This window comes from Mauremys mutica, chromosome 5 (assembly GCF_020497125.1).
Source record: "Mauremys mutica isolate MM-2020 ecotype Southern chromosome 5, ASM2049712v1, whole genome shotgun sequence".
NCBI lineage: Eukaryota > Metazoa > Chordata > Testudines > Geoemydidae > Mauremys > Mauremys mutica.
The window spans coordinates 49,169,373-49,185,719 of NC_059076.1; the positions used below are offsets into that span (position 1 = coordinate 49,169,373).

At 41.7% G+C, this 16,347-nt stretch overlaps 2 protein-coding genes across 6 annotated transcripts in view; one reads left to right on the forward strand and one right to left on the reverse strand.

The window, feature by feature from the left end:
- Positions 1-16,347, forward strand: part of JADE1 (jade family PHD finger 1) — a 103,519-nt gene that overhangs the window by 82,975 nt on the left and 4,197 nt on the right. For all 3 annotated transcript variants that reach the window (XM_045018079.1, XM_045018081.1, XM_045018080.1), the window contains 5 exons: positions 1,477-1,688; positions 3,522-3,689; positions 4,831-4,947; positions 8,705-9,235; positions 13,910-14,027. In XM_045018079.1, coding sequence (XP_044874014.1) covers positions 1,477-1,688; positions 3,522-3,689; positions 4,831-4,947; positions 8,705-9,235; positions 13,910-14,027 — 1,146 coding nt within the window. The remainder of the gene's footprint in view (positions 1-1,476; positions 1,689-3,521; positions 3,690-4,830; positions 4,948-8,704; positions 9,236-13,909; positions 14,028-16,347) is intronic.
- The window catches only part of SCLT1 (sodium channel and clathrin linker 1), a 131,860-nt gene that overhangs the window by 9,105 nt on the left and 106,408 nt on the right, over positions 1-16,347 (reverse strand). The window lies entirely within an intron of this gene.

Below are 16,347 nucleotides of genomic sequence, written 5' to 3' on the forward strand. Positions count from 1 at the left end.
GTCAAGCCTGACCTTAAAAACCTCCAAAGAAGGAGATTCCACCACCTCCCTAGGTAACCCATTCCAGTGCTTCACCACCCTCCAGTGAAAAGCTTTTCCTTACATCTAACCTAAACCTCCCCCACTGCAACTTGAGACCATTACTCCTTGTTCTGTCATCTGGTACCACTGAGAACAATCTAGATCCATCCTCTTTGGAGCCCCCTTTCAGGTAGTTGAAAGCAACTATCAAATCCCCCCCCCATTCTTCTCTTCTGCAGACTAAACAATCCCAGTTCCCTCAGCCTCTCCTCATAAGTCATGTGCTCCAGCCCCCTAATCATTTTTGTTGCCCTCCGCTGGACTCTTTCCAATTTTTCCACATCCTTCTTGTAGTGTAGGGCACAAAACTGGACACAGTATTCCAGATGAGGCCTCACCAATGCCAAATAGAGGGGAATAATCATGTCCCTCGATCTGCTGCCAATGCTCCTACTTATACAGCCCAAAATGCCGTTAGCCTTCTTGGCAACAAGGGCACACTGTCAACTCATATCCAGCTTCTCGTCCACTGTAACCATAAGGTCCTTTTCTGCAGAACTGCTGCCTAGGCATTCGGTCCCTAGTCTGTAGCAGTGCATGGGATTCTTCCGTCCTAAGTGCAGGACTCTGCACTTGTCCTTGTTGAACCTCATCAGATTTCTTTTGGCCCAATCATCTAATTTGTCTAGGTCCCTCTGTATCCTATCCCTAACCTCCAAGCACTGTGATTAAAATGGACAAGTCCCACAATTAGATATTGTATCTAGTACAATTGGGTTCCCCATATATTTGAATAATTATTTATTTCTAGGTACTACAATAGATCCTAGCCAAGATCAGGACCTGATTGTACCAAGTGCTGTGAAAAATGCACTACATCAAATAAACAATTGCCTTATCTGGGTTGCTGATTGTAACATATCAAAATGTACCTGATAGATTTTGCATTGGATTGTATTATCATCATTTTGATGGACAGTTTGTTGCTCAGTTGGGGAGTGCTTTGATCCTAGAATCACTCTCTAAAGAGTCATTTTCCTAAAATGATTGAGGTCACAAAGTTGAAACAAGCAACTGTAGATAGTGTTGTGTGAGAAGGAAGGAGAGTGAGATCAACAGTGACAACCCAGAGAGGTGGGACTTCCTTGTGAAAACTTTGAGGATTTCAAATACTGATTGAAATGAGTAAATGTCCATTATTTCAACACAGATCTAGGGCTTTTGACATTTTTGCCATAACTACTCTACACTTGCCCTCTAATGTTTGCCATGGCAACCCTACAGCCATAAATGAATCCTCTACACTGGAGGTGGGCTGGCATGTTGTTCCATTTGCAGCTTATGGTTGAACCTGGGAGGAAAAGCTCAGCCTTTGATACATTGCTGGAAGGAACTGGGGCTCCAGATGTTGTTACCATTTTAAAAACAATCCATTGTGTTGGATTAATTTCCCAGGAATGCCTGAACTGGATGAGTACACGATGGAGAGAGTCATGGAGGAATTTGAACAGCGATGCTATGACAGTATGAACCATGCTATTGAGACTGAAGAAGGGCTGGGGATCGAGTATGATGAGGACGTTGTCTGCGATGTTTGCCAGTCCCCAGATGGGGAGGATGGCAACGAAATGGTGTTCTGTGACAAATGCAATATCTGTGTACACCAGGTATAGCATCCAGATGTAGAGGTGGGAGTGGCCTTTTGGGCAGCTTACGTGCTGGTGCTAAAGGCAGGTGACGGGTGGTTACAGAAATATCTCAGAACTATTACTGTTAAAGACAGGTTTAAACATAACAGGCCAGATTCCTCTCTAGTGTAACTCATTGATTTTAACAGAGTTACACCAGTAGTGAAATTGACCCATGGGACAAACTCACAAGTGATGTAAATGTAGGTTATACATTAGTAAATGTGTACATTTACTACATTACATGCTGAGAGGGCAAAAGGGGGGAGTGTAGCAGGAAAAGCAACCAATTGTAGGATGTAAGAAGATATAAGATTAAAATGGGGGTGGTGTTGCTTTATCTAACAGCATCTTGTACCCTCTAGCTGGTTGCTTTTGTTGCTATAATCATGCCCTTTTTGCTACTAAGTTTGTCCATTGCACTAGTTTACACTAACACTACCATCTGCATTCCCAATGAATTTGGCCCAGTTGGTTTTGTTCTACAGATATGTCTGCAATTTTTTGGTTTGGTCCCTCACTTTCCACACACAAGCCATGTGGTGCACCGAAGTCGTCTTCTTTGGCAATATATTTGCAGTACCAATAAATTTGACTGAAGGGAAGAGGAAGTCTGAAAAATGATGACCTCCATCCAACCAGTAGGAAACCAGGGAGGATTTATATAGTAGTTTAAACTTAATTTGTCATCAGGCTTCTTATTAACAGTTGGTTTTGTTCCATGTTGGGGTGATTCTGAATGAAGCAGACCAAGGATTTGAACCTGCATCTCTCACATGCTAGAGGAGTGCCCAAACAACTAGATTATTCTGGGGACAAGACAGCACAACATGTCTTTCTGTGGAAATTAAACAAGCCTTTCTTTGCATGGAAGAAGGAACAGATATGTTTGTAACACATCTGCTTCCTTGACTGCTCCATTGTGAAAGAGACCTTGCTGTGGGTCTTCTTTCTCTCCATCCCTTAAAATGTTTGCTTTGTCATTAAGCAGTGGGGCAGCTGTGTTGTTTGATAAGCAAGGAACATTTATTTTTCTTGCTCCTCGGGCTAAAGTTACATAAATGTATTTGCATGTATGGTGGGGAAATGTATCTTTGAGCGTGGCACTATGGTCTAAGAGTTTAAAATTGGCACATTGATAAATCTGTAGCCATTCTGTCTTGAACTGTGATCACATCAAATTTTACAAGCTAGAAAGGGTCAGAACTGGCAATAGTTTGGTTGCAGGTCTCCATAGACACTGCCAGTCTACTATAGGACATGATGTTAATCATTCAATAGATGTCACTTTACCCAATGAGTAAGAATTGAACTATGCCTTGGGGACATCTTTCATGTCATCATCTCATTTTTCAAGTGAGATGCAAAACTATCACTTGTGGTCTTTAAAGATCTCATGGGACTTTATAGCTCCAGTGTCCTGGCCAACGTCCAGCTCAGATATCTAACCATTCACACAGCTATCGAAATTTCCCTTTCTGTTTAAGTTGGTTAATATATTCTCCACTTCCTGTCCTAAACTGTTGTGTAGTGTTGTTTGCATTGTTAAACAGCTGGAGGTGGCTCCCTTTCAGTGGTGGGAAAAGTATCTGTGTATAATGTGTATATAGAGTTGCTACATTTGTAAAAGTACCTTGCGATCCTTCAGAACAAAATTGGCTATATAAACGTAAGCTAATATTATTATATAGCATGCAGTCCCATAAAGGGCTTTGAGGTTAGCAAAAGGCTAAATGTAAATCAGTTAATACTAACAGGAACATGCTGTTGTTGTTTCCCTTTTCTTCCCCTCCTTTATAAACACGAGTACAGGCATGTTATGGAATTTTAAAGGTGCCAGAAGGCAGTTGGCTATGCCGGACCTGTGCGCTTGGTGTTCAGCCAAAGTGTTTATTGTGTCCCAAGAAAGGTGGAGCTATGAAGCCAACTCGTAGTGGGACGAAGTGGGTCCACGTTAGCTGTGCACTCTGGATTCCAGAGGTAGGTGTTGCGCCAACTGATGTACCTATATTCAGATTCAGAGCAACCTTGGGAAATGACAAATCTGCTCATAACAACATACATTCATTATAGCAACAGACATCAGATTTTAACATCCATGCAGCATTTGTTGTTAGGGAGTAGAAAAAAAATCAAGGCTAAAAACAGGGAAACATTCATTTTCAGTTAAACATAGAGGACATAGAGTCTGACAGGATAATACACGATCTATAAGAAAAAGGTAATTACATTAGCTCAGTGAACTACAATACAAATGGCTCATAGGTCTAAAAAAAGGACAACTGCTGGGAAAGCTAATTTAGTGAGAACACAAAGTAAGCGCGGTTTGTATTTGTAGATGGAAACTCAGAACCTGGGGAAGCGAGTATTTGGATTAACAGTGGTAATTCTTGAGAGTTCTGGCATTCAAAATATTCATCCTTTAAAATCATTTAAATCAATGGGATTTGCATCAAAGCTGTTTCATTTTTATCAGGGAAGAAGTGGTTTTGAAACTAGTTTTTTCTCTCTTTGTAAACTGAAAAACTTGGAACATATTAAATTGGCATGTTACCAAGCAATAAACAGATTCCTCATGCTTGGGGTGGGACCTACAAAGGGACATAAGCATTACAATGATTTTATGTGCCTAGAAAATCCTGGAACAACACTGTGATCCACAGAGCGTGACCTTAGGTGCCTAGTCTCCCTGTACAATGAATGGGGATCCACAGAAGCCAACATGCTAGGTGGGGAGACACCTAAGCTAGCCAGTGGGAGATGCTGATCAGAGGAGTGTATGCTAAGCATGTTTACTAGATTGGGCCCTACATGCAAATGCCTATCTTCCTCTGGTTCGTGGATCACTTTGCGGCTTCGGCGTGAGATAGGCATGCAGACGCCTAGAGCAAGGCAGCACTGTGCATGCTCAGAGGCATAAATACAGGGAACTCTTACCCTGAAAAACTTGAGTGCTGAGTGAGTTTAGGTGCTGCATGGTTCAGTGGCAGTTCTGTGGATTGCAGTGGAGCCAAAGCTGGGACTTAGGTGCCTAAGTCTGGGGTTTAGGCACCTAAATATGTTCATGGTTCCCACCCCTTCTGCTTATCTTTCACTGTATGTTTTTCATTCTGATGCTTAGGTGAGTATTGGCAGCCCAGAAAAGATGGAGCCCATAACCAAGGTCTCTCACATTCCCAGCAGTAGATGGGCATTAGTGTGCAGCCTTTGCAATGAGAAGATTGGGGCATCCATACAGGTAATAAACTAATATGAGTGTGTTTGTTATAGATGTAAATATGCATTCTATAGAATCTCCCTGATTGCCTTCCCATAGTTTGCACAGAAAAATGTTGGTCTCTTCCCACATCTCAGCAGTTTTAATAGCAGGTAATGTAGGGAGATTATAGTTTAAGGATTCCTAACTTTTACAAAATATACTTAGGTGTGTTTATCAGAACACCAAAATATAAATAATGAAACTTGAATGACCATACTTGTTAAATGAACAAAATACATTTTGTGGTGCATTCTCCTTGCTTTTTAAATAGCACTTGTTCATTTGCTTGTTAATTTGCAAAAGTGAGTAATTTTCTGTGGCCAAAATATTTAAACTTGGATGCCAAAAACAGTGTGCTAAAATTTACTTGCATGTACGTTCAAGATGATTGTCAAAGGCTCATAGAGAAGTTAGACTCCCAGTTCCTATTGAACATCTTCCCTCTGATGAGCAGCTTGATTTTCAGAGATGGTGAACACTTGCAGCTAACACTGAAGTCAATTAGAATGTGAATACTCAGCACTTCATGATAAGGCTGTGAATCAGGTGACTAAATATGGATTTAGGCACTTAACTTTAGATACCACCCAACTTTAAACATTTTGGCCTGTATGTGTACCAGGGATTAAAGTGAATTGGTCATGTCTGCTGTTGTTGGTAAGGAAGGAGTTATACTACCGTAGTCTTTTTGATTTGATAAATAATCAGATGTTCTCATTTGTTGGTCTTTTTAGTTCAGTTATGAGAATTTCTGCCATTGAGCTCCAGAGTATGTAGGAAAGGAACAGTTTGCATGCTTAGAATCTGCTACAAAGTGCAAATGAATCATGAGCCACAAGCAGAGGAAATACAAGGCCCTTCTTCAGCTAGTGATGAACTGCCACAAATCTGGCAGGTTTAGGGGGTGGCTGGCTTTGTAGATATTTTGCATTTTCTAGAATCAAAGCTTCTGGCCCTGATTTTCCCATTGCCTTGCACCTTACAGAATCATTTACACATCTGTAACGTAGCTGTCAAACACTAACATTTTGATGTTTATTCTCACTTAGCACAGGTGTAAATGACTGCACAAGGTGCAAGGCAATGGGAGAATCAGGTCCAGTGAGTTCAAGGAAATAACTATCTCCATGTACAGTAAAGAATTAATCTTTTGCTGTGTATCCAGCACTAAAGCAAGAACACCAATATCTTGCTTCCTATCACCAATTTGCATTTTTGGCAAAATTCCAATATGGGTCATATACTTTCTAATTAATTTCTCTCTAAAATTTCAATGGGATATGGATTCTTCACTTATTGTAAAATGTACTGTGGTGTTGCAGTATGATGTTAAACAGGATTGATCTGCCCCACAGTTATCTGCATTTCAGAAGTGAGTGAAGAGGTTCCTTGTGTATAGATTACATCAGCTTGTCAAATTTATAAAGCACTTTGGGATCCTTCAGGATCCAAGACAATATGTAGATGTTATGTTAAAGGGTGTTACCTCTGAAAGCAGTTTTAGAATATGTAGAGATCTACAGTACATATTGCTTAGATCTGAATCTTAGTTCTATTGGTATCGCTGTGAGAAGGACCACAGGTGTGTTTGAATGCATTTTAGAGTATGTGGTGTCCTGCTTTTGCTGGGGAAAGTAAGGCTAGATGACCTAATTGTAGGCAGAGTTGTGCTATCTAATAATAAAAAGAAAAGTACATAGCAAAGTGCTTTGAAAATGAAAAGTAAAGCTCAGAGTTCTGAGTTTAGATCACTGGATCGTCCCACTCTCTCCCTTGTTCCTCTATCGTTGAGCCATTAATGGCGTATACTGGGAAAAGTTATAAAATAGTAGTTCAGCAGACGTTCCAGTGAAACCTTTCAATCTGTTTGTCAGAAGCCTTGTTTGCTGTTTCCACTTCAATTAAAGTATGAAATAATATACAAAGTAAAGAAAGTTAATCTGTCCACTGCATTTTAATAAATAAAACAGTCCTGTCCTCTACCTCTTGGAAACTCGTACATAATGGAGAGATCAGATTATTTTGTCCCCCAGTACTTGTTTGAGGTAACTCTGCAGTTCCATACTGAATACAGATTTTTTTTGGTGTGGTTTTTTTTATGTTCTTGCTCTGAAAACCTCTGTCTTCTCAAATAACAGAATGGGATGATATGTATGCTGTATAGTTGCCACTTTAGACAGTTACACATTTACAAAAATCATTTGGAGAAATACTTTTGGTTCCATTTTTCTGTGACATCATCAAAGAGTATTAGGGGGGCTTTGTGATACAAGAAACATGAATGCGAGAGTATTCTCATGGTCTACAAATACTTAAAATTTGTGCTGTGAAACTTGTAGATAGCAGGAAAAACACAATTTATGAAGTGTGTAATAAAAAAGGTAATAAGCAACTGAATGAGTGGAGGGAGAAGAGGCAGTTTCTCCAGATACGTTTTATATTATGAGATGATCACACTAATTTAAAAAGCAAGCTGCTTGATGTGTGTATAGGGATGGGCAGAAAGCAATTGCTGCAAGCTGGGAAAAGCAAGACTGCATTTTCTTCCCAGTTCAGATTTCCTTCAGATGAGACAAGATTTCCTCTCTACTCAACAGAACTTTACTTTTGATACAAGCAAATTATTAAGAAATCATAGTAGCATGGAATTTGCTGCAAAAAGCACTTCTTTTATGTTGTTTAATATCCAACTGTGCTGCTGTTGCTCTGTTTGTCCACAAAGCATTTATTTGGAGGAGGCGAAAGGGCAAAGAGGGTTTCACCATTTTTCATATCCCTTCTAAGTATTGATTTTATTAAAGAACATTTATCTGAAACCTCTGCAGTTTAAACTCTGTAGTATACATTTATCTGACATCTGGCTGCTGAGTCAACCTGAGGAGGAAAACCCAGAGGAGACAGATACTTGGCTTTGTTACAAAGCACTGTATAAATATCCTGCTGCAGTGTATTTCACTTTAAGGTTAGATCACTTGGGTTAAGTATAGTTTAGTCCTGTCATAGTTAATGTCTGTGACAGTGCTTTCCACTTTTATTTCTTTGTGTTGGGGACAAGGGTCCAAGTCAAGGGGGGATTTTTAAAATTTTTATTTTTCATTTTGCAAAAGAAAGTTAGTTACAGTTAAAATCAAGTGCTTAAAGCAGTTTAGCTCCGTGATGGCTGCATTCAGTGGGAGATTGGGGAGAGCTTGGGAGATGACAAATGCTAAATTGATGATAAAAGAAAAAATCCCACCCGGCCCTTGCTTTTTAAGTAGCACTTGTTCATTTTCTCGTTAATTTGCAAAAGTGGCCACTTCCAGGTGCTGTGAGAGATTTTAATTGAAGTATCAGACTGGCTGGGAGCCACAGGGTATTTTCCTCTCTGGAGTGCTAGCACAGCCAAAGGGGATCATTTTGCCTGTCATGATATTGCTTTAAGTGACTGGCTCCAGTGACCATATAAACCTCCTTTTGTGGAGTTGCTCATACTGAATAGTATGATAAGCCTATGGAGAAGTTAATCGCTCATGTCTGCTAGACCACTACATTGTTGCTTGAACTGACAGCATTAAATTGCAAACCTAATAGTGAGAAAGTACTTAGCTTAGATGCAAAACCCAGTACTGTGGTGTATTGTACCGCAGTTGCACTGGTGTAAGCATTGATCTCAAAGGAGTCATGGCTGTGCAGGTATTTTGTGCATAGTGTGAGACTTTTTATTTAAAACATGTTTGTTTTTTAAAATTTTCTGCAGTGCTCGGTGAAAAACTGCCGAACAGCTTTTCATGTCACATGCGCATTTGACCGTGGCTTGGAGATGAAGACCATCCTGGCGGAGAACGACGAGGTCAAGTTCAAGTCATACTGCCCCAAGCACAGCGCCACCAAAAAACTGGATGACGAAACCCTCTGTGAAAACACCAGCCAGGAGAATGAGAATGGGACGCAGGACAGCTCCCCTTGTGCCCATATAGAGCCCTTCCACAGCCTTGATCAAAACCAGGAGGAGGCCCACAGGGTCAGTGTCCGCAAGCAGAAGCTCCAGCAGCTGGAAGATGAGTTCTATACATTTGTCAATGTCTTGGAAGTGACCAAGGCCCTGCGGCTGCCCGAAGAGCTGGTGGAGTTCCTGTACCAGTACTGGAAGCTCAAGAGGAAAGGCAATTTCAACAAACCCTTGATCACCCCAAAGAAAGATGAAGAGGACAATCTGGCCAAGCGAGAGCAGGATGTTTTGTTCAGGAGACTGCAGCTTTTCACGCACCTCCGGCAGGATTTGGAGAGGGTAAACCAATGCAAGCTTATGCTTGTGAGGAGAAAGTGCTGTGTTTGGTTAGCTGAGTTCACAACCTAAATCAATGATAATATATTCCCTTGGTTATTGCCATAGAACCTGGGCAACCAAATTTTGTTCCAACCCAGGGCTCTGAAGATTGCACTGAATTTGTATAGAGCACAAAAAGTTGCAGCTATCTTTTGAATAGAGTGTGTCAGCCTGCAGAGGTGACAGGTCCTGGCAGTTAGTGCCCAGTCTCAATCTGAACAGCTTTGGATATGTTAGACTAGATGACCCTTGCAATCCCTTCTAATCCTAAAATTCCATGTCTGCACTATAGCTGGGCGTGAGCTTCAGAGCACAGGTAGATAGACTCTCACTAGCTCAGCTTGATCTAGCATGCTAAAAAATAGCAGCGTGGATGTTGTGGCTTGGGTGTCAGCTCAGGCTTTCAAGCCCACCTGACTCTCTGGGTCTGAGCTCAGGTGGCTAGCCCTTGTCTCCACTAGTGCCACAACATCCACACTGCTCTTTTTAGCACACTACCTCACAAGTCTATCTATTTGGGCTGGGAGGCTTGCTCCCAGCTGCTACGTAGGTGTACGCTTTGTTGACCGAACGTCAGTATTGTTGACATTGTGGGCTCTATTGCAGCCACCTCTGGGTAATATGTTTTCAGTATCACAAGTAGTTAGTTTGTGATACTTTCTTCTGGTGACACCTGCTGCTGATGCACATTTTTTCAAACAAACAAAACACATATGTGTCTTTGATGTGGAGCTGGCTTATTTTTACTTTCTAATAGAACAATGTGATGTCAGCATTTCACCAGAAATATGTGCATAATATTTTGAGGAGACAGTGGCATGCCATTGGGTTGGGTTTTGAATGTTAAAAAGTGTAACTGAATGGTATCAGCTTGGTGTTTTATCCTTAGTACATCTGCCTTAACAGGATCTGAAACTGAACCTTTGCTCTTAGATTAACTGGCAAAGAGAGAGATTTTTTTTTTTTTTTAAAGGCCAGAAGGGACCATGATGATTATATAGCAGGGGCGGGCAAACTTTTTGGCCTGAGGGCCACACTGGGTTTCAAAAATTGTATGGAGGGCCAGTTAGGGGAGGCTGTGCCTCCCCAAACAGGCAGGCATGGCCCAGCCCCTGCCTACATCCAACCCCTCCCTGCTTCTTGCCCCTGATGGCCCCCTAGGACTCCTGCCCCATCCAACCCCCCCGTTCCCTGACAGCCCCCCCAAATCCCTGCCCTATCCACTCCCCCCATCCACTCCCTGACTGCTCCTGGACCCCCTCGCCCCTAACTGCTCTTCTGCCACCTCATCCAACCTCCCCTCTCCTTCCTGACTGCTCCCCCTGGGATCCCTGCCCCATCCAATCACCCCTTCTCCCGGCGGCGCAGTGAGCTGAGGCTGCGAGGGAGGGGGAACAGTAGGGGAGGTGCCGAAGGCTAGCCTCCTGGGCCAGGAGCTCAGGGGCTGCGGAGAACAGATCCGTGGGCCGTAGTTTGCCCACCTCTGTTATATAGCACAGGCCATACAACCTGACCCAGCAGTTCCTTTATCAGGTCAAAAAAACCTTGTGGTTGAACTAGAGCATACGTTTTAGAAAGACATCCAGTCTTGATTTAAAGAGTTCAGGTGATGGAATCTACCCCATCCATTCATAAAACTTTTTCAAGGCTAATTACTCTTATTAGTAAACATTTATACCTTATTTCAGTTAGAATTTTTCTAGCTTCAATTTCCAGTCAATGTCTCTTATGCATTTTGTAGTATCAGAAATCTTCTGTCTCCCCACGCACTTAAAGGTGTTCAAGTCTCCTCTTAACCTTCTCTTTGAAGAGCTAAATAAGTTGAACTTCTTAAGTCTGTGTGTTCTCCAGACGTCACAAGTTATTCGTGTGTCATATTTTGCACCCTCTCCAGATTTACAATATTCTTTTAAATGTCTGGACACATTCCAGCACTGGTTACGCAAGTAATAACGCCTCTCGCCTCCAACTTGACATTCCTGTTTATACATCCAAAGGTTACATTAGCCCTTTTAACCACAGCTTGGATTGGTAGCTCATGTTCAGTTGATTATCTTCTAGTCTGACTCCAAAGTCCTTTTCAGAATTGGCACTTTTCAGGATATGGTCTCTCATACTGTACATGTGATCTATGTTCTTTGTTCCTAGATGTGTGACATTGCTTAACTTGCTCACCCAGCTTACCAAGCAAACTAGCTCTGCATAGGTGACTTGTCTTCATCATTATTTACAACTCTGCCAGTTTCTCTGTCATCTGCAAATGGGACTCAATACAGGGGTAACTGGATGAAATTCTGTGGCCTTTGTTGTACAGGAGGGAAAACTAGATGATCTAATAGTGGTCCTTTCTGGTCTTAAAATCTATTAACATGATTTTAAATTTTCTTGGAGGTTATTGATAAAGTATGATTAGCACTGGGCTGAGAACCTATCTCTGTAGAACCCTACTAGAATCAACTACTCATAGATGATTCCCCATTAACAATTATGTTTTGAGATCAGTTAGCCAATTTTTAATTTATTTAACATGCCATATTGAGTTTGTTCAGTGTTAACCTTTTAGTCAGCATGTCATGCTGTAGTGAGTCAAAAGCCTCAGAGAAATCCATATCTACTTCATCAACTAAATGTGTAATCTCAGAGAAGTTTGAGTTCCACAGAAAGATAACTCAGCTGTGATGATGGGGCATATAGCTCTGCAACCTGCTGGGACCTGACTACAAGTGTTGGGCCCAGCTTGGGTGAGATAGGAAAACTACTAGCTCCTCTTGGGCTCAAGTTGTGTTGGTTTGCCTCACATCTACCTTCCTGTGGGATCAGCATAGTGGCAGTAACATGCCTGCTTCTGCTGGCTGAAACCATCTCTTTGTGCTGTGCACTGTGGAGTGTGTGCCTCTTGTTTTGCAGCAGGGGGTGGTGGATAGCAGGCACAGGGCATGCAGCTGCTACCATGCCAACCTCATGGCAGGAAGAGGAGAGCCAATCCCACACTTCGGTGACAATGGCGCAGACTCAGGTTCGGGGTCATGTGGGTTTGGGTCTACGTCAGGCCTAAAAATTAGTCCAGAGCCTAATGGGGAGTTTTTCTATTGTGATATTTTGTGTGACTGTCCCAATCAGCAACAAAATCAAGAAAAAACCCTCTACCACAGAAATTAAAAAAAAATTATATTTTAGAAAACATTCTTCAAATATATGTCTGTGGATCCCACTGTAGGCACTCATGCATGTGTGATCAAATTTTCTTTTGACTAGCAGTGTCTTTCGGTGCCGTGCGTGCCACCTCATGCTCTCTCAGCCTCCCTCAGATCCCTTTTACTGTCCATGGCAGTGAGATCAAACCTAGCAAGTGTCTGATCCACTAGTACTAATCTAATGATTCTGCAAAACCTTCTGCGAATCATTAGAACCATGTCTGATCTTCTGTTTTGACCAACATGAACTGACCACCAGTTGTCTGGACTGAACTTCTCTGGTCAGACCCTTTTGTCCAAGGTTTCTCTAATGGCAGACTCAAGACATGGGAGCTTCAAGTCTTGTCCATTCTGTGATAGACTATTCCCCCTGAAGGAAGGATACAATAGGCATGCCTTCTGTCTTCTGTCTTGTAAAACACTGCACTTGACATGGCAGCCAAATCAGATGCCAAGTTCAGGAGAGCAGTACTACAGTCTCTGATTGACTGCAGCTGAAGTTCCTCACGCACAGCATCCTTGGAGGATACTGCTTGCCAGTAATCTATAGTGGGATCCACACTGACTACAACAGCTCAAAGAATAATAGCTATTTACTCTACAGTAATTGTGGTTCTTTGAGCTGTTGTAGTCAGTGTGGATCCTACACTCTGTCCTCCAGCCTCACTTTTCTGAGTCCCCAGCTATCACAGGCTTTGAATTGTGAGGGAAATGAGGGAGGGTCATAGGCAACCTCATTCTATGTTCTTGCATGGGCAAACACACAAGGAAGTACAGAGCGCATGTACAGCCCTGATGGACAGTACTAGTGGGGAAAAAAATTCACTCTCACATGCATGAAGTACATGTGCTCTTATAGTGGGATCCACACTGACCATAACATCTTGAAGAATCAGTTACTGTAGGGTAAGTAACTGTTCTATACAGAGCCTAGTGAACAATTAATAATTTGGTTTCACTTTCAGTTCTTTCAATAGTCATGCTGTCTGTCATACAGTGGCATACATAGGAGCCCTACTGTATGTATTAATTGACCCAAATGAGACTAAAATGGAAGGTTCATGGATACTCTTACAACAACCCAAATTTTGACCCTATAAGCTATTAAGCATAATTTAAAAAGTGCGTGTATGTATATGTATCCAATAGCAGAGAGATGTGGTGTGGTCCTCAAAGATCCCTCATTTCTCCTTTTACTTCCATTTCCAACTTCAAAGACCTCATGTTGTGGCTACCTTCTCTTTATGCAGCCAGGGTTCAATGATTCTCTGAGCATCAGATATGGTAGAGGAGGACACTTAAGAGTGATACATTGCCTCTACAACCTGTTAGCTAAGGAGCAAAAGACAAACTGGGGTCTGGATTCTGATCACGCCAGCCTGGTACAGTTTATAGCTTTACTATCATGAAGCTCAGTGACAATATTATTTGCATTTTCTAGGTTCGGAATCTGACTTACATGGTGACCCGAAGGGAGAAGATTAAGAGATCTGTTTGCAAAGTCCAGGAACAGATATTCAATCTCTACACAAAACTTATGGATCAAGAAAGAGTTCCAGGTATGTTTCACAGATTTCGTTATCATATCCAAGCAGAGGCTGGCAAGAGGAACAGAATGGTTTGGCTAAGGCAAAGGTCTCAAACTCAAATTTACTTTAGGGCCAGTGCCAGTCCTCAAATCCTCCCAGCGGGCCAATAATGTCACTGAAGATGGTGTTCAGAAAAGAAAATGTTTATATTGTATTTTTTATTTCGAATTTCTTAGAAATAATAAAACTGTCATACAACGTTATACAATTCTTCGCCTGCCAGAGCGTTTTTAGTGTTGGCCAGACACCTGGCAATGCTTCAGTTCTGTCAGTTTGTTGATGTTTGGCCTCAGTGACTGAGCAGTTGAAACCTTCAGGATTGCAGCAACGTGTGCATCAGATAGTTGTGTCCGGTATTTTGACTTTTTTATATTCATTGTGGAAAAAAGTGGTGCTGCCTCCATGGCTGACTCAGCTCGGCAACTAGTGATGGTATCTCGGTCTCTCCCCCCCCCAGCCAATGGGAGCTGTGGGGGGCGGCGCCTGCAGCGGACAGAGCCGGCCACATGGCTGCATGGGTCTCTCCTCTGTGGGCCACAGTGGGGAGGTTCTCGGGCTGCAGATGGCCCATGGGCCGGGACTTTGAGACCCCTGGGCTAAGGTCTACTTACTGTTTTGAAGCTCACCCTTCCTTATATTCTTGTTTAGTTCACTTTGCACCAGGAAGTTGGAGGAAGAAACCCCTAACGAACCAAAAGCCAGTATATTCTAAATTTTCAGCTACAACATATTAAGGACAGTCACATGAGAAGCCATAGAAATAGATAAGTGGGCCTGAATTAACCAGATAACCCTGTGGGACTGAGCAGCTCAAGGGATTGGAAATGGAGGAAGAGACTTCCGCTTTAGCTCACTGCTTCAAAACCTTCAATATTGGTAGTTTTGTGGGCAGGGATTGTCACCTATTATATGTTTAACACCCAGCACAATGAGGCCCAACCTAGGTGTGACGTTTAGGAGCTGCTGCCTTATAAACATTTAATAGTAATAATAGCTGGTTGGTGGTCTCAGTCCATTTCATAGTGGATGGGTGTCCCCAGAGCTGACAGGCACCCTTATCAGAAAGGCCCAGCACTGAATGGGCATGAAGAAAGAACTTGCCTTGTTCCTAGAGGTGTCCTTTTCAGGTCATGGTTGAAGCCCATTGGCTTGGGTGTGTGCAGAACCTTTATGCTGTTATAGTTCATGCGGAAATCACACTTCTCTGAAAACGTTTGACCGATTATAGTTACAAATAAGATCACTGTAACTTGGATCTATGTTTTTGTCCCAGTTTGTTTTCTTTGTATTTTTGACAGCACTTTCTGTGGAGTCAGCTTCACTTTTCCCCCCACTCCATTTGTAGGTTTAGTATTTTCTCATGTTGTTTATACTAGTCTCAAACAACAGGGGAGAGAACATTTTTAAAAGCAGAAGGAAAGTGTGTGGATAAAACCACAAATATTGGCAATATGGATCCAGCAGTAACTCGTGTCAGTTTTTTTAAATCGATTAAACTTCAGATTGACAGAGTCCCTTTAAGAACTGATTTTTACCAATAACTCTGTAACATCTTTAAACAGATTTTCATTTGATTTAATGTTGGTTTTCCTTGGATATTATGGATTATTTTCTGCATTGCCAAATTCAGATTAAGAAAGGACAGTTATAACTCTGCTTGTCATGGTGTTTTCCAAATGTATTTGTATTCCTTCTTCAACAACAACAAAAAAGCATAAATACGAGAAAAATCACATCCCTCTTCATTTGCCTGTCAAATATTTGACTTTCTGTCCTTCCCAGATTAAACCCTTTCTAAAACACCATCAAGATGAACTCATCTTTTGGACCCCAGCTGGAAGCACTGTGAATCTATTGTTTTCTATTAAAATCAGTTGGAAGGTCTACATTTCAGCACATTCTGCTTAAAACCAAGCATGTTGCTGTGATCTGTCAAATGAAAGGCACATTTCTGCTACTCCAATAGTGACTCATAGAGAGAGACTCAATTCAGTTTTTGACTAACAGTCCTTCTGAATGAGTCTCTGAGACAGTGGTTTTAAAGGCATGAATTCTGATGGGGCAGCAAACTGATGTTAAAAAATCATTCCCACCGATTTACTGCTCACTGAAAATACTTGCTTCTCCAGCAGGAAATTGCTACATTGAAAAGGTTAACTAGATTTTCCTTAAGGATTTAATCATTAGTCAGCTGTACAATCAGCTAGTAGAATCATGCATGATGACATACGTGGTAGTTTGTCCATTTAAGTGAAGATGTTTTTTTCCAAAGAGTTTAATCAAGATTGGA